This window comes from Trichophyton benhamiae (assembly GCF_000151125.1).
Source record: "Trichophyton benhamiae CBS 112371 chromosome Unknown contig02322.0, whole genome shotgun sequence".
NCBI classification, from domain to species: Eukaryota; Fungi; Ascomycota; class Eurotiomycetes; order Onygenales; family Arthrodermataceae; genus Trichophyton; species Trichophyton benhamiae.
In genome coordinates this window covers 767-18,355 of record NW_003315077.1, presented here as the reverse complement: position 1 = coordinate 18,355, position 17,589 = coordinate 767, and the positions used below count along the sequence as shown (strand labels likewise).

Here is a 17,589-nt window from a genome sequence, read left to right as displayed (position 1 = left end):
CCCATCTGAAAACAGCAATCGAGCCGCAGTTTACTATATAGATGGTAAATACCATCACCACCTCTACCTCCACGAAGTCAATCGGAGGGAATAAATTTCAAATACAGCAGAGAGAGCATGGTTTAATGGCTATAGCCTGAGTTCATGAATAGATCCAGCCATTGTATCAGGGGATGTTTCCTGTCCAGCCCTCTTTATAGCCGGGTATTGAATGATATATGTACAATAGAGTCAGCCAGACACATCTATAACTACCTAACATAAAGAGTTGCCTTTCTCCCATGCATCTACCTGATCTATCTTGTTGATTTGTGATTAAGATGACCGCTTAGTCGTTTGTTGCTTCACTATAGAAGAAGTAGAAAAGTGAACTCCCACAAATAAACAACTTCCCACTTCAACAAACCAAAAATAACTGCAACATCTACAACCACCTACTCCAGCAGCAGCGCTACAAACTGACTTTATCTGCTTTTAGTTTACATCTTCACCCTTATCTTCCTCCCTTTACTGCTCTTCCTCTCTGATCTAGATATTCACGTGACTGTCATTGTCACTTTTCGGAACGGAAGAAATCATGTCCCGGAACCTTCGCTCACCCTTTGATGAAGATGCAGGTAAGAAAAGATTGGAAGAAGAAGAAGAAAACAAAAACATCCTCAGCTTCAGCTGCAGCTGCATCCTGAACGCGATATCTGACTCGAAACCCGACTTGTCAATCGTTTAGGATCTGAGTCTGACACGCCTATCTCGCCCGCCCTCATCCGCCAACGCCGCGCGAGCCGTCATCGCAGGAACAGGACCTCAGTTACCAACGAAGACCTGATCAGCTTCCGCGAGAAGATACTCGGTATCCCACGCTCAGAGCAGCCTGCTATCCCCCGTCCTGAGCCCAAGGAAGAGGAAGAGGATTTTTCTGCTATCAACGCTGCTATTGCAGCTTTCAGCATGTCTGTGAACCAAGGCAGCCCAAGCATAGCTAATAATACGAACGCCAACAACACTTCCTCTGCCGCTGCTTCGTCTAGCTCCGCCAGTGGAGCGTCTACTTCAGGCTTGTTCACCAACCTCTTTGACTCGAGCAACACCGCGAACGCGTCTGGTAACTCTCCAGGCATGTCTGCTCCTCGTCATAGCAACTCTGCTCCCCCCAGCCCCGCCATGATGAATGGTACTCCAGCAATGCCAGCGATGAACGCCTCTTTCCCAATGAACGCTGGACACCAGATGGATCTTAACCACCTCTATGCTATGGTGAATGAACTGAGCGAGGTCCTGAAAAACAACCGTGACTTGACCAGTGGCATTATTAAGAGTGCTGAAGATATTGCTGTATGTCATCTTCTCCCCTTCTTGTACAACAAAATAGATGCTAACTTGAAATTATATAGCGTCGTGCTGCAGCTGAAGGAACCACACCAAACTTGCAAGAAGTCAATGGGGAAATCTCTGGTATGAGCTATATATTACGTTGTTAACAAGTGCAGTACAGCAACTAACACGTTGAATAGCCACACGCATTGCCGAACTTGAGCGTGCCCTAGCCAGAGAAAAACGCCGCGTTGAGACACTCCGTCATGAGCAGGTTGAGAACATGAAGTTGATCGCCGAATACGAGAACGCGGTTGGTACTATGGTCGAGCAGATCCGCAATTATTGCTGCAATAACGAAGGCCATTTTCTCTCCCAGAAACGCCGCTACAATGACCTCCTGCAAGCCGAACGAGATGCGCACCTGGCATCCCGCCTGGACCGTGACTACTGGCACGCGCAGACCATGAAGTGCGCCGAGATGATCCGAACCGCCTACCGTCTGCGGTGCGAGGAGGAAGAGCTACCTCTTCGCATCGTGGCTGGGCTGCAGAATGAAGTGCGTGCCTACCGCAACGCCCTGGGCATGGACCCAGAGAAGCCAGAGGAGGAGTGGGGATGGGAGATCCTTAAGGATGCTCCCCCAGGCGTCGAGTAGCCTGGGAGCTCGAATTGCTCTCCCCCTCCGTCCGGGTGTGGGTTCTTCCCTCTTCCTTTTCGTTTTTTCCTTTGTTACCCGGCAGTTTGGCCGGAGGCGTTAGGGGCGCTATGAAGATACCCATGGGGTCACGATAGAGAAATCCTTTTTTCCCGGGCATGGCGTTAGGTTTCCTGGAGGGAGCTCTGATGATGAATCTAATTTCTTATTCCCAACCTCCTAATGATTGTTTATGCATTGATATTTATCATGGCGAAGAGGAGGAGAATTGATGGCTTTCTGCATTGGCTTCAGAACTAATGATCTTTGTTCGTATTCGTAGATGCATTCGTAGGTGGTAGATGTCTTCGTAGACTGGCGTTGATACGCAAAAGCGCCACACATCATCAACCTCGGCATAACTGAGCTTCGTCCATTTCTACCAGCTTTCTCCGGCTATTCACTCTCAAAGAAGATACATATGCCCTCGCTATAAAAGAAACGGAGTGAGCCGCTGGCCGGTGACACTTTGATGCCAAACACGATGGAGAAACGACCGAGAGCCCTTCTCTTTGACGTTGGCGGCGTTTGCGTATGGCTTTAGGCTATCCTACTCCTGGTGCAAAAGGGCTCAAAAGCTAACCAGAGAGACTGCAGGTTATATCCCCGTTCCAGGCAATTTTGGACTACGAGAAGGCCAACAAGATACCTATTGGATGGATCAATTACAGTATACAGCATACCTCGCCTGACGGGGCATGGCACCGACTGGAGCGAGGCGAAGTTCCTCTGGACGCGGCCTGGTTCAAGTCGTTCAACAGTGACTTCCGCCATCTTCACCTATGGAAGAAGTTCCTCGAGCAGTCATCTACTTGGCCTACCGGGGAGAATGACAAGAAGATTCCTGATATGCCGAGTGTAGATGCAGAGTATCTGTACTGGGAGATGATGCGAGTTGCCCAAAGCCCCGATCCATACATGTTTCCCGCACTACAGAAATTAAAGGACTCCGGGCTGTTCATTATGGGTGCTTTATCAAATACCACTATCATACCCGATGAGACAAGCAAGCTTGACAAGACGTCTGACCATGCGGGCGAGCAAGTGAAGCGATTCTTCGACTTTTTCATCTCCAGCGCGCACACGGGGTTGCGCAAACCGGACCCGAGAATTTACGAGCTTGCCCTACGGGAGATTAATGATGCTAGGAAGGCTAAGGGGATAGAAGGAGGAGATATTCGGGCGGAAGAGGTGGTATTTTTGGACGATATCGGGGTGAATCTGAAGTGGGCGAGGAAGGCTGGGATGGGCACGATCAAGGTCGATTTGGGGCGCACAAGAGAGGCAGTGAAAGAGCTGGAGAGACGAACGGGCTTGACTTTACTGGAGAGCAAGCCGATGATATAGAATAGGGGCTCATGATCAGTTATTTCTTGATATATGTTGATAGAAGATGCTGGTGCAAGATCTATAGGAGTGTAGTATCTAGAAGGACAGCTCGATAGTCCGCAATCAACCACCGAAAGATACAAGATTATCTGAATGGGCATATCGGCAAAACAGCAACCGAGATCTGAATCCTAGTCGTGAATAATAACAATATCTGATGCTGGTGTGTCAATTGATGCTATACGATGCCCTCGTCGTCGCCAACCCAGCTTTTTTGGCTGCTGCAAGTTTGCCGAAGAAAACCCCACAAATAAATTTCTTCGCACACAAAAAAAGCGACCGACGAACTTCCTGCAACCCACGCCAGCAACAGAAGACCAGCAGCACCAGCAGCAACGCCGTTGAGCAGCCGTCAAGATGGTAAGTGTCTGCTTCAGAGGTCCTTGACTCTCTTCTCGTCGTCGAGCCGCTGGAGTCCTGCAAGATGCTTCGGAGATGACCAGTCTGAAGCGCAAATTGCTGACTCGCGATGTTCTTTATAGCCTTTCACCAAGCTTGTCAAGAACCGCCCATACTTCAGGTAAGTCATTGACGCCCAAGACGATAAGCAGAATAAGAAGAAGAAGAAGAAGGAGAAAAGCTAATTGTCTTTGTACAGTCGCTTCCAGACGAAGTTCAAGCGCCGTCGCGAGGGCAAGACCGACTACTACGCCCGCAAGCGTCTCATCACCCAGGCTAAGAACAAGTACAACTCGCCCAAGTACCGCCTGGTCGTCCGCTTCACCAACCGCGACATCATCACCCAGATCGTCACCGCTGAGATCTCCGGTGACAGGGTCCTTGCCTGCGCCTACTCCCACGAGCTCAAGCGCTATGGCATCAAGAACGGCCTTACCAACTGGTCTGCCGCCTACGCCACTGGTCTCCTGCTTGCCCGCCGCACCCTGAAGAAGCTCGGCTTGGACGAGGACTTCACCGGTGTCGAGGAGCCAGATGGTGAGTTCACCCTGACCGAGGCCGCCGAGACCGACGAGGGCACCCGCCGCCCCTTCAAGGCCGTCCTCGACGTCGGTCTTCACCGTACCTCCACTGGTGCCCGTGTCTTCGCTGCCATGAAGGGTGCCTCTGACGGTGGTATCTTCGTGCCCCACTCCGAGAGCCGCTTCCCCGGCTACGACATTGAGAGCAAGGAGCTCGACACCGAGACTCTGCGCAAGTACATCTTCGGCGGTCACGTTGCCGAGTACATGGAGGGTCTTGCCGATGATGATGAGGAGCGCTACCAGGGCCAGTTCTGCAAGTACCTCGAGAACGACCTCGATGCCGGCGAGCTCGAGGAGATGTACGCCAACGCCCACGCCGCCATCCGCGAGGACCCCTTCAAGAAGGACGAGGATGCCGGCCCCAAGAAGAGCAAGGAGGAGTGGAAGGCCGAGAGCTTGAAGTACAAGACCCCCAAGCTCACCCGAGAGGAGAAGAGAGCCCGCGTCGAGGCAAAGATCCGCGAGCTTGCATAGACGTCTTCCTCTTTCTTTCACCACTCTTCACCCTTTCACCCTGACCATCGTGTGTTAGAAACCAAAACAAAATACAAATGGGAAAATGCATCTGGTGTTGAGTGTATTTTAATCCTTTTTCATCTTTTTTTTTTTACGGTGTTTTGCTCTACTTCTTATGACCTGGCCGGCGGAATGGGAATAATGACATGATCTTCTTTACTATGACCAGCCATGGAATAAGACTGTATCTCACGTAGACTCTTCTTCTTCTCCTTCACCTTCTTCTACTTCACTTCTACTGTTTACTTTTATATAATTGTTCTTCCTCGCCGCCGCAACCGGCAAGTCACGCGATCTCCGTACTTTTCCCAAAGTGGATACTTTGACGACATCCTCGCAACGTCGACTTCGCGACTTCATCGTCACAAACCAGCAGGCAAAGGCAGAAGACGACCAGCAAGCCACGAACCCGAACACATCAGCTCGAGCCGGCGCAATTAAGGACAGGGAAGATGCTGCTATAGCCTCCCCGGCTCTCCGCCCGCCATCGCCATCCGGCCTCTCATTTCCCCCACAGCAAACGAACGCCAGGCCAGGTCACTCACTCGTTGCTGCTGGCCACAATACTCCGTCCACCAGCCGAGAAGAAGAGACACATCCATCTCATCCTGTGGAGGGAAAAAGCAAGGAGATGCAGCCCGGAGCGGACAAGACCCGTCTCCCACCGGCACAAGCGAAAGCGATTAAACTTAGGCTAACTGCCATGCCAGCAGAAGAAGAAACTTTTGCATCAGCCGCTTTGTAATCCTGGCCGTCGTTCTGGGTTCTGCGGGAAGAAAGCGAGATACATAAAACCAGCCCTGCTACGGGGTACACTTTTTTCCCACTCATTTCTCGCCGCCAGCTGGAGGACACAAGCGCAGCACAGTCACATATATACGCTCGCACAGCACTCCAGCCTTCACACTGCTATCTCTTGCTTGATGGCTCTGGACGCTGCAATCGGCTTGTTTCATTCACAATGACCTGCCATTCCCTCCCTCGTCCGTCCTTGGAAGATTCCCGCCGGAAACCGCTGTAAGAGAAATCCGCCGTATACACACACGACACCGACTTCTCGCCCGTCTCTTGCTCGATTTCGCGACATATCTCCGCCTTTCACTGCGCAATCCATCAATTTTCCGGGCAGGTTTCTTTCCTTTTTTGTTTTTTTCTCCTTTTTTCTGTCGCTGCGTCTTTTGTTCCTTGGAAAGGCGACCTACGATCGTGTACTCGGTTCGGTAGACTTCGACAATATTCGCCTCCCGTTTATTCCAGCGCAAACAGACGGACCAGTTGGCCGACTCTTTAAGGATTTGGGGGCTTTTATCACTCCACGCATCGTTGCGAACATTCGCTTCAATACACAATGGAAGGCGGTGCTGAAGCCGTAGATGTGAGCTGGCTCCATCATTCGCAGCGGGGTATGTTTATACTCTTTTTCTAATCGGGACTTGGTGAGATGTAGTTATGTGATATGAGGTCATCTCTGACAGTGCTGTATAGCTGATACTGCCGGTCGATCCAAAAATACGCCCTCAAGGTCTTCTCAGCAGAAGTTAAATGAGCAGCAACCTGGGACCGACGGCACTGCTACTCAAAACGATGCGACAGCCAGCACTACTAATGGACTGAATGGACAAGCGTCAACTTCGGATTCAAAGCCGGTGCCAACATCATCATTATCCAAACCATTGCCGTTACCCTCTGAAAGCGCAGAGAACGAACCCTCAAAACAACAGTCGCTATCTCCACCGAGCCAAAATCAAAATCAGACCCAAGCCCAGGCTCAGGGCCAGGGCACTGGCCCAGAATATACGCCTGCCCCAAACATCACTACAAGCGCCATCGCTCTTACGGGCACAACCCAAACTACGGTCACCAGCACAAATGCGAATACCAGAGCAACACCGCCAAAGCCTGTACCTCGGCGAAACTCTTGGATTTCCACTCTAAGCTCCAAGTTCTCCTCTGGCTCTACACCTCCGTCTCAGAGCCACATGAGAGAGTCGCCGTCAACCAACCGGCAACAACAACCATCTGACTCGATAAATCCCTTCGGTGCTGCATACTCTCCAAAAGATGCTGATAAATCGGGGGAAGGTTCCGGCTCCTTCACAAGCGGCTCTCCAAGGAGCGGCCACCCCTCGTTCTTCCACAACGCATTCCGAAAACTGTCTTCATCGGGAGGAGCTAGCCTGGGCAAACTGTCCTCTAACTACGCCCCAAATGGCGGGGTGTGGCCAAGGCGAGTGATGAATGTTGATGCGGACCGGGATCGTTGTAAGATTCCAGAACTCAACCAAGCAAAACTGCGACGTGTGGCGTTTTGCGTGGATGTCGAGATCGCAGGGACTCAACGGAGGTCCGAAGGTGACGAGGAACGCAGCACCAAGAAAAAACCCGACCCCAAGGCAGTGGAGGCCGAAGAAGGCACTGTGCTAAAACATGCAGCGGGACATGCACCTCCGCCGACGTCATCACCACCTTCGGATGCCCCTGTAAGTAATGGTGCTGTGCAGCCTCCAGACTCACATCCAATCGATGACGAGAAATCCAAGCCACCGCCAACGAAGAAGCAGGAGAAGAAAAAGCGCTCGGAAGAGGAACGCAAGGAGCGGAAGGAGAAGAAGAGAAGACAAGCCGAGGAAAATGGCTCGATTCCCTTGCAGGTCAACCTCGAAGGTGGAAGCAATAGCACTTCTAAAACAAACTCCATCCGTCGGTCATCGCGCGGTCAAGATCAGCCTACCACAGATCCTCTACGAATATACCGGCGATGCTGCCAGCTTCGAGAGACAGGCGTGTTGAAGAAGTTGGTCGAACAGATCTCCTCGCCATCTTCAATCTTGGCCGAGTCCCCCGGTACTGTTGCGGTCCTGGACTTGACTGGCTTCCCCATGACCTTGACCGATATCATTACCTTCAGTGATTGGCTTTCCATTGTCCCAGTACGGAAACTGATATTACAGGACTGTGGCCTGTCTGATGAAGCGATCAGGGTCATCCTCGGAGGCCTACTGGCTACCAAGACAATCGAGGCTGCCAGACAAGCCCGGCAGTTGAAGCACAGGAATGTCGGGTCTGAGCTAGCAAAGGAAATTCGATACGGAGCTATAGAAAAATTGTCATTAAAAGGGAACTCGAAAATCGGCCCCGAAGGATGGCGACATATCAGTCTTTTCATACACATGTCTCGCTCACTCAAGGGTATTGACTTGTCTGGCATACCCTTACCCCGTCCCACACCCCCTACCAATGGTCCAGCGTCACCCATCAGCAGGCCTTCTAAGCCCGTACCCGATATCGGTACCATATTCGCAAATGCCCTCGCACAACGCTTTGGAGGTGAGCGGCTTGAAGAACTCGTTCTCAGCGAATGCTCTCCATCAACCGAAGATGTGCAGAAAATAAGTGATGCAGCCAGATCTATGGGACTACGGCGACTAGGCCTAGCTAATAACGACCTCACCAAGGAGGGACTCGAATATGTCATCAACTACTTCCAGGGTGGTAAATGTGAAGGTCTCGATCTAGGTGGCAACAAGCTAGAAGCTCACATTGGTCTTTTCTCGTCTGCTCTTGACAAGACTTTCCCTCTAAGTGCCTTAAGCTTAGCGGATTGCTCCTTGACGCCTAAAACTCTCTGCTCACTCATGCAGGGACTGACCCTGTTACCGAACTTCCGCTTTATCGATCTATCGCACAACAAAGACCTATTCATCACACAGCCTGACTCATTGGGGATTCTACGAAGATACCTCCCGCAGATGAAGGAGCTAAGACGAATACATCTTGCGGACGTCTGCCTTAGTTCAGAGCATGCTATTGCTCTCGCTGAGATCTTACCTGACTGCCCTAAACTTTGCCATATCAATATCCTTGAGAACCCAGCTATCCAGGAGCTGGCGTCCGCAAGCACCCCTGAAGCTCAGGAGGAGGCTTGTGCGCTGTATGCGTCGTTTATGTCGGCAGCCCGCATATCTCGGAATATTATCGCCGTTGATATCGATGTTCCGACTCCCGAGAATAACGAGGTTGTCAAGGCCCTTGCTTCTCAGATAGTGGCTTATTCCCTACGCAACCTCCAATATGGCGAGTTGAAGGAGGAGCTATCCTCGTCGGCCGATACCCAGGCGGCTGTAAAGGATGTTCCTGTTCCCGATATCCTGGAACATCTCGTTGGCCACGCTGACGATGCAAACGGGGAAATTGATGACTCCAAAGTTACTTCAGACTATGACTATGTCATTGGTGGTACTGGAGTTGTCAAGGCGCTAGGCATCTGTCTGGGTAATTCCGATTACACCGCTGTGGAAGATGTTTTGGGTGACCAGTCTCCAACCGCTAGTGGCACTTCTACACCATATCGTCGCCTTAGTCATGTTCGCGTGACCAAGAAACCTCGTGATATGTCAAGAGATCTACTCAACTCTGCGAGGAAGATCCGGCTTCGGCTGCGGCCTGCTTTGGTCCGCGAGGACCGGGCAGGTAATGATCTAAACTACCGTATGCATTTTACTCTTTTGCTTGCATTTGACAACAATGAAGGAATTGTAACTGACCTACCGTAAATAGGCCGACTCCACTTTCTTGACATGACACTTCAACGAATGATTCAACGTTTTGAGGATGAGTTCCCGGATACCCGCATACCCGATGAGACCTCCACAACCCGCTCAAGTGATGGTTCTCCTAATCTATCTAACGTTAATGATTCTACTATCCTTGAACCGGTTGGTTCATCCACCAACGGCAATACAACGGCTGAAGCAGATGGTGAAGACGAGGATGTAGATCGATACGCTGTTCGTCTCTCCCGGACTAGTTCGAATACATCCCTCCACTCCCGTGCACTTACCTCTGAAGAAGGGAAAGTCCACCGTCTCAGCCACCATTTCAGTCATTCGCTACTCGGTCGCTCAGACAAGGACAAGAGCAAGGACGCAGACCAGGAGTCTTCGGAGAAACCAATCTCCCAGTCACCTCCAGATGCAGTGCAAGTTCAAGCTCTCCGCGAGAAACTTGAACATCTTCGTGCTCTTCAAGGCGAGGACACCGATACAAACGTCCACAGAGAAGACCCATCCTCCTCATCCCGCCCCATACTCCATGATGGCGCTTCCAACCTGGAGGAGTTGCTTACCCTACAGAAACAAGACCCCGAGGCCTTTGCAGAACTTAAGGAAAGCCATCTCGTGGCACTTATAAACGCAGGCCTAAGAAATCCGGATGATACGTGAATACCTATTCATTTTACATTTTGAATTCGCTCTTCTTCATTGACGATTACGCGGAACTGCAAAGTTACTTCTTTTTTCCTTGGTCTTTTAGCACATAAGTATACATCTTGACTCTGGCACTGCCGAAACTATACGTTCTGTACCAATTTTGACTATTCTCCTACTCATCGTTCAATATCCCCTTCTAGCGAATCTATTTAATATATCCTCTCCTTTCCTCTACTCTTTACCAAGCAAGCATTCCTTATTGACGACTTCCCATTTATACCTTCGATGTATTTACCATATCTTACCGCACATGTTTTTTGGTTTAGCGAGGACGTGGACGGTTTTTCCCAAAGGCGCATACATGCATGCAACAACTGGATTATGGACATCTTTTCTTGCATTCACTCTTTCCTCTTGCTCTTCCGATAGGATAGCTAGGCCTGACTATGCAGTCAGCAGTCCAAACTCAAACAGTTTGTTTTTCTGCCTCCAGTTTACGGTGGTTGCTTTCTGTCTGGACTGATTCTTGTGAGATGGTTGAGCGGAACGTGGTATTGAAGGACATACGTCTAAAGAAAGCCTGGCAGTACTCATTATATACAGTAATATCTACAAACGAGCTTGACTCTTTGTCTCGTCTCATCTTCTATCTTCTATCTTCCATCTTGCTCGGTCTCAGTCCTCTCCATCTTCTTACCTTTTGAGCGGAATTTTCGGTGTTAATCACATGCCAGCGCGGCGCACCCCGGTCATGTGACCTCGGCTTTGCCAACCGCGATGATTTCGACAAGGCCGAAGACGACGAAGAGATGAAGATGAAAACAAGACAACCTGGGAGTTTTGGACGATGGGAGTTGAGCATACGTGGAGCTAGATGTGTAGGGACAGCAGGATGCCAGATACATGCTTGATCCCCAGCTCACATAGAACGTATTTCCTCGCTAAGGCGGTTGCTTCGGCAAGCCGCTAGTTAATACCCCAGATTGCGGCAACAACATCACCACAACTACTTCCACCATCATGGCGGTCCTTTCCCACCCCGCAGGACACGGGCTAGAACGGTCAATCAAAGACCTTGTATCTCTTCTCACCAAGAAATACGTCAAGCACCGCACCGGCATATCTCGCGCAGTTTACCTAACGCTTTTCCTCGCCCTCGCCAAACGAATACACAATGCCATTGCCGAGCAAAGGTCTGCCTCTGAGATTCAGGCTGGAAACAGGGCTGGCACTCGAAAGTTGAATGGGGAAGATAGCACAGGTGCAGGAGGCGATGGCGGTGGTCTGCCTCGGAAAAGAGTTGGCCTGAATCGAGAGTTTCTGCGGAATTTACTGCGGCTGTTGAAGATCGTGATACCGGGATGGAAGAGCAAGGAGCTCCGACTACTGATAAGCCATTCGATATTCCTTGTTTTGAGGACGTTGTTAAGTTTATATGTTGCGGAGCTGGATGGAAAACTCGTCAGCAGCTTGGTTAGGGGCAAAGGCAGGGAGTTCCTCCTTTCTCTGGCCTGGTGGATGACTGTAGCGGTACCGGCTACCTTTACCAATTCAATGGTAAGTATCTTACGTTTGAAGTGGACTTTGATTCGCATTTATAGACTTGAGCTTGGTTGTTCCCTTACTAACCTGCTTGTGGTGATAGCTTTCGTACCACCAATGCCAGCTGGCCCTTCAGTACCGGAAACGCCTGACTGAGTACATTCATAATCAATACTTGTCAAACATGAACTTTTATGCGTTATCCGCGCTGGATGATCGGATCAAGAACCCAGACCAGCTTATTACTGTGGATATATCGCGGTTCTCCAACAGCTTGGCGGAGTTATACTCTAACCTTGCCAAACCGATTCTTGATATGGCTATTTACAATTACTCTCTCTCCAAAAACGTGGGCGGCGAGGGTCTTTTTATCATGGCACTTTTGGTGCAGCTCTCCGCTAATGCCATGAGAGCCCTTACCCCACCTTTTGGTAAATACGTGGCCGAGGAAGCGAAGCTAGAAGGAGAGTTCCGTTTCCAGCATACGAGGTTAATTGATTATAGCGAAGAGGTCGCTCTATACCACGGCCATGAATCAGAAAGAGATACTCTAGACAAGGGGTATTTCACTCTTATTAAACATGTCAACCGGATCTTGCGAAGGAGACTCTACCATGGCTTCATGGAAGACTTCGTTATCAAATACTTCTGGGGTGCTTTGGGTCTGATATTATGCAGTGTGCCTGTCTTCTTCAAAATCCCTAGCCAAATAACCTCAACCATGGGAGATCGGACCGAGAGCTTCGTAACCAACCGGAGGATACTGCTCTCCTCCTCCGATGCCTTTGGAAGAGTGATGTTCTCATACAAGGAGATTTCCCAGCTTGCCGGACATACTTCTCGTGTGGCTTCTCTCTTGGAGGTAATGGATGACATAACTGCCGGTCGTTTCCAGAAGAAGCTTGTCTCTTCCGTATCAACGGATGCTAATGCCGCTGTTCTTGGAAATCGCGGAACCATCGTTGAAAGTGACTCGATCGAATTCACGGATGTGCCCATCATCTCACCTAATGGAGATGTTTTGGTTGAAAAGCTTACCTTCACTGTCCACCCTGGAGAGCACCTGCTCATCGTTGGACCTAACGGTTGTGGAAAGTCATCTCTTTTCCGTATTCTTGGTGGATTATGGCCTGTATACGGTGGTACAGTTAAGAAGCCGTCCTTTGAAGATATCTTCTATATACCACAGCGCCCATATCTGTCACGCGGAACCCTTCGGCAGCAGGTCATTTATCCCGATGGCCTCAAGGAAATGCATGAAAAGGGGGTCACCGACTCAGACCTTTTCGATATCTTATCCATAGTGGAGATTTCGTCCATCGTCGATAGACCTGGTGGTTGGGATGCCGAAGAAGAATGGCGAGATGTACTCTCCGGCGGGCTACAGCAACGAATTGCTATGGCTCGATTGTTCTACCATAAGCCAAAATACGCTATTTTAGATGAATGTACTTCCTCGGTCACACTGGAGATCGAAAAGGTCATGTACGAGACTGCTAAAGAACTTGGTGTCACCTTGATGACCGTTTCACACAGGAGGAGTCTGTGGAAATATCACAAGAAGATCCTCCAGTTTGACGGCCAGGGAAACTGTATCTTTACCGGCTTGGACTGGGAACGCCGGCTGAAGCTTGAAGAGTGAGTTTGGTATAAGCTCCCAACCTTATTAGATTTCCTTACTAACGATGATTTTTTTGCTTTCAGTGAGAAGGAAGATATCGATCTACAACTTCGAGCTGTCCCTGAGTTAGAACGGCGCGTTAAAGAACTCACCACGGAATAGAGGGTCAGGATATATACAAAATTTCCCTTTAACGATAATTCCTCTTATGCCACCATAAGATTTGCTTTCATTTATGACCCAATGGCGTGCATCCTTTATAAGCATCTATTGCCCTGTGGGAGGAGCAGGGCTTCAACGCTATATACCCATTTTGAGTCTATCGCCCCTTTTTGATTCCCTCGCTATATTTATTGACTATATTGCACCTCACACCGGGGTTCAGCTTATGAATTTTGGACTGTACAATTTACTTGTGAATTATACCAATTTAAATAACGAAAACAACAATTTTGGTATGCATCCATTACTATCTCGCAAATAATACAAACACCAATGATGATATCCAGTTTAAATACTCAAAATGACCCTGTCAATCAAATTCTTCCAACACTCTATAACTACTCAGTCAGAACTTTGGTCACTTTGGCGTAACCCTCAATGACGTTTTTCCCCTCCGGCAGGCCCGGGCCGAATTCCCTATCGACTCGGATATTGTCAAACGTGGTGTTATGCAGATCCATATCGAATCTGCGGACCATGGTGGCAAACATATGGTACAGTTCGATATACGCGAGGCTAATAAAATTGAAAACAGAACGTCAGTATTCAGAAAAACAGGGTGGTATATAACAGTTTACAAGCGGGTAGAGGGGAAAACTCACTTCATCCCAAGGCAAATTCTGTTTCCCTTTGTGAATGAGACATTATATCTGGACAGCCGTTCACCCTTCTCTGTAGCTCGAATCCAGCGCTCAGGGTCGAATCTTTGTGGATCAGGGAATATCTTTGGATCAAGATGGATGAAGTACGATATCATGCTTACAGGGGTCTGCATAGGACGACGTCAGTTATATCAATCAATTTCCAATGGAGTAAGTAACAGTGGTAATCTTTTTGGAAGACTTACGCCTGGGGGGATCACATATTCTCCATACGCCAGGCTTTGGTCCTTTGCAATCCGCGGGAGCCTCATGATCAAAGTATGAGACAGACGAAGTGACTCATTGATGACTCCGTTCTAAACGGCCCGTTAGTGGTATGTTCAAATGGTATTCATCATACAAGAGTAAAAGCGTACGAGGTAGGGCAATTTTTCAAGCTGTGCCCAGGTGATAGGACTGTCTGGTTTTGGCATCACTTCCTTTAACTCCTGGCGCAATTTATGCAGAACTGATTTGTTGTGGTATAGATAGTAGGTGCCTACAGTCAACGTTCTAGCCGTTGTTTCTGTTCCCGCAGCAAGGACACCCAATCCTTCCTCCGTCAGTCGTTCAATCTCCTTCTCCTTATCTGGCACTGCAGGGTCACATAGGGCATGGAAAATGTTCCGATCAACTCCCTCTGGAGATTTGTATCCTGGACGATGGGTTTCTTTTAGCATGGCCAATGACTGGTCTCTCACTAGATTTCTCATGCTGAAAACCCCAACAGCCTGCGGTTGTACAGCCTGCAGCCATGCTTCAGGTATAATCTTGACCACACCCATCATGCCAGGGAGGAAGGTGAAGATATGTGATAAGTTACTGGCAACATTCCCGAAATCTCTGAAGTCATTTTGATAGTCCTTGTTTTCCAAGTAGTCCACACTTCGGCCATATGAATATTTTGAGATAATATCTGCAGTCACTGCTGCAAATACCTTATCAAAAGGGACAAGTTCGTTCTGGTTAAAGGCCTCTTCGATGCGTTCTGCGGCACGGTTGACTTTCTCCAGAACCATAGGCTCGAGGCTGGTCACGGCTCGTTTAGAGAAGAAAGAGTTTAGAAGGCCCCGGCGGAAACGATGATGGTCATGATCAAGAGTCGTGATCATAGAATGTGTCATGCCATAAGCAGAGACGGCATGGAAGTCCTTCTCTTGTTTCCGAGAACTGTATACCTCGGCGTAGTAGTCGGGGTCTTTGATATGAAGTTCTCGGTGGTTGACACGTACAATAGGGCCTGTATAACAATGATTAGATGGTTAACAAAGAGATAATACCGTATAATCCGAGAGAATAACTTATGCTCACCGTACTGTTCGTGCATGCGCTGTATTTCCCATATATACATGCCGCCCTTGACTATGTCGAAATAAAACTCGTAGAAACGACCAGCAGCTGCAATTTTTGGGCCAGGGAACTTGCTCAAAGGGTGGAAATATAGACGATAAATTGTCTGGACGATGAAGTAGCCCAGCAGGGCCACTAAAGCTGTCGTCAACATACTCACGGGTTCCATTAGGAGCATGCTGCTGGCAGAAACTCGACGATAACTATCGAGCTATCAATTCATCCAGTGCAATTGTCGACATCCAGGAGCAAAATAAAAACAAACCCCGCCTGAATATTTATATCTCTTCAACTGTAGAAAAAAGCAAGCCACCGACGGGCTCGCGGCTTAAAAGTCGCCGAACGCCCGTTCTAGGCGGCACAACAGGCAGCAGTTGTTGTTGCTGAAGGATGAGGCGAAACAGTAGTGAGTTAGTGAACAAGGTTCAGGGGCAGCCTTAACTTGTCAGTTAACTCTGGGGACCAAATGTGAAGTAGTGCTCAGTGGGGGTGGGTTTCTTCTCGTTTCCAAACTGACTGATTTCTTTAACTACAGCTCCGGACTTATGAGAGAAGTTTGTGAAAGCGCAATATTAGAAGGAAATATAGATTTGAATTATTCTCCATGTCCATGTGTTCCGAGCTAGCCAACCCCCACCAAAAGACATCACACTCCAATACAGTGATACTCCTGGATAATTGAGAAAAAAAATTTAAGAAGCAAATAAAATGGCAAGCCGTGGGACCATGTAAGAAGATATCATCTATGAAAGTATTCATTTTGCCTCTGTTCATTTCACTAGGACACTGCTCACCGATTACTAGCCCCCTGCGTGTCCATGTACCGCGGGACAGGGGAGTGACCAAATCACGGACAAGTTCCCATGGATAATTGGACGGACTTTTTCTTTGTGGCCTTGCTAGACAAAGCTATGCTATTCGCTTCAAACTCTATCGAATCGACAGATTCATGGATATTCAGTAGGCCCCTTTCGTTGAGCTCATGGACGGCCTCCTTAAGCCAAACTCGACAGGTGATGTTCTCCTTGAAGCGGGTGGAATACTCGATAGGGATCTCCATGAGGCATTGCCCTAGCATCTCATGCAACATCGGCTCAATGATTCCGATCTTCAGGGCACCAAGGAGTTTATTGGACTGAAGCACATTGCCGCTCTCTTTGACTTCTAATCGCCAGTCAGTCGAGGGCGTGTCATTGACGAGATGGTATACGATGCCAGATGTTTTTGTTTTGGCAAGGTAGAGACCCCAGTGGAATCGCCAACTATCCCCACGATCTGAAAGCAGGATATAAAATCCATTTTCGTCGAACTCGAGATCCATATTTGAAGGTATTGAGCGAAGTGTTTCGTATATGTATTGAATTATTTTGTTATGGAGTTCTCCCGCTTCTGTCTTATCAAAAGAAGTGAATAGGAACAAGTATAAAGGGGGTATATGTAGATGGGATGCCGTGAGAATATATACTGTCGACGAAGTACCCCCCGGTGGAGGGGGATTCTGGGAATGGCCCTGAGCCCCCGTCAAAACGATCAGCCCCAGCACCCTCCATCTCCAAAATTCAAGGGAACGCAGATACGAGGTCTAGCACAAACGCATTATGCATGCCACCAGCCAATTGTGTTCTTTTCCAGGACCTCAAGATTGAGCTCAATGCAGACCCCTGAAGAATTAAAACCAGGTGCATAGTAACGGAGAAACCACAGAAATTCTTCCCTCAGAACCCCGAGAGGCGCGAGCCTCGCATGCCGAAGAGTACTCCGTATGGCCTTTATTCTAATAATAGTTATATTTGGTACGGAGTACGGAGGAGTTGAAACCGTTTCCGTGACCTAGGTATCGTTTGGTGGTGTAGTTAGCTATTTAAGTTACGGAGGTGCCAAGCCAAAGTGAAGCTTTAAGTTCATAACTAATCGAATATAGTTAGCGTCTACATATTGACCAATAAAACTAATAGAATCCCCGCATAGTCCCCGATTGATCACGATTAGTAAATTACTCAGCACTATACCGGAAATATATAGCTTCGGAACACTGTTAGATTACTATTCTTCTAAATTTAAATATAATAATAATATCAAATTTATAACTACTATATTAAGCTAGATA

General features: G+C 48.7%; 7 protein-coding genes across 7 annotated transcripts; 5 read left to right on the top strand and 2 right to left on the bottom strand.

The window, feature by feature from the left end:
* Positions 1-577: 577 nt before the first annotated feature.
* On the top strand, positions 578-1,969 carry ARB_03592 (uncharacterized protein; the record flags this gene model as incomplete). Its single annotated transcript, XM_003010108.1, has 4 exons — positions 578-714; positions 801-1,332; positions 1,392-1,452; positions 1,512-1,969. 4 exons carry the CDS (start codon positions 578-580, stop codon positions 1,967-1,969), a joined length of 1,188 nt encoding a protein of 395 aa, XP_003010154.1.
* Positions 1,970-2,492: 523 nt separating this feature from the next.
* ARB_03591 (uncharacterized protein) lies at positions 2,493-3,355 on the top strand (the record flags this gene model as incomplete). The annotated part of the gene is made up of 2 exons (XM_003010107.1): positions 2,493-2,540; positions 2,606-3,355. The coding sequence occupies 2 exons, from the start codon at positions 2,493-2,495 to the stop codon at positions 3,353-3,355; spliced, it is 798 nt and encodes a 265-aa protein (XP_003010153.1).
* Positions 3,356-3,754: 399 nt separating this feature from the next.
* ARB_03590 (uncharacterized protein) lies at positions 3,755-4,854 on the top strand (the record flags this gene model as incomplete). The annotated part of the gene is made up of 3 exons (XM_003010106.1): positions 3,755-3,757; positions 3,880-3,917; positions 3,996-4,854. The coding sequence occupies 3 exons, from the start codon at positions 3,755-3,757 to the stop codon at positions 4,852-4,854; spliced, it is 900 nt and encodes a 299-aa protein (XP_003010152.1).
* Positions 4,855-6,244: 1,390 nt separating this feature from the next.
* On the top strand, positions 6,245-10,118 carry ARB_03589 (cell wall biogenesis protein Mhp1, putative; the record flags this gene model as incomplete). The annotated part of the gene is made up of 3 exons (XM_003010105.1): positions 6,245-6,299; positions 6,382-9,384; positions 9,454-10,118. The coding sequence occupies 3 exons, from the start codon at positions 6,245-6,247 to the stop codon at positions 10,116-10,118; spliced, it is 3,723 nt and encodes a 1,240-aa protein (XP_003010151.1).
* Positions 10,119-11,126: 1,008 nt separating this feature from the next.
* Positions 11,127-13,431, top strand: ARB_03588 (uncharacterized protein; the record flags this gene model as incomplete). Its single annotated transcript, XM_003010104.1, has 3 exons — positions 11,127-11,663; positions 11,752-13,286; positions 13,353-13,431. The coding sequence occupies 3 exons, from the start codon at positions 11,127-11,129 to the stop codon at positions 13,429-13,431; spliced, it is 2,151 nt and encodes a 716-aa protein (XP_003010150.1).
* Positions 13,432-13,829: 398 nt separating this feature from the next.
* On the bottom strand, positions 13,830-15,660 carry ARB_03587 (cytochrome P450 monooxygenase, putative; the record flags this gene model as incomplete). Its single annotated transcript, XM_003010103.1, has 5 exons — positions 13,830-14,007; positions 14,094-14,260; positions 14,339-14,449; positions 14,510-15,372; positions 15,444-15,660. The coding sequence occupies 5 exons, from the start codon at positions 15,658-15,660 to the stop codon at positions 13,830-13,832; spliced, it is 1,536 nt and encodes a 511-aa protein (XP_003010149.1).
* Positions 15,661-16,329: 669 nt separating this feature from the next.
* On the bottom strand, positions 16,330-16,980 carry ARB_03586 (uncharacterized protein; the record flags this gene model as incomplete). Its single annotated transcript, XM_003010102.1, has 1 exon — positions 16,330-16,980. A coding segment is annotated over one exon (651 nt), but the record flags the coding sequence as incomplete, so codon positions are not given.
* Between the last annotated feature and the right edge of the window lie 609 nt (positions 16,981-17,589).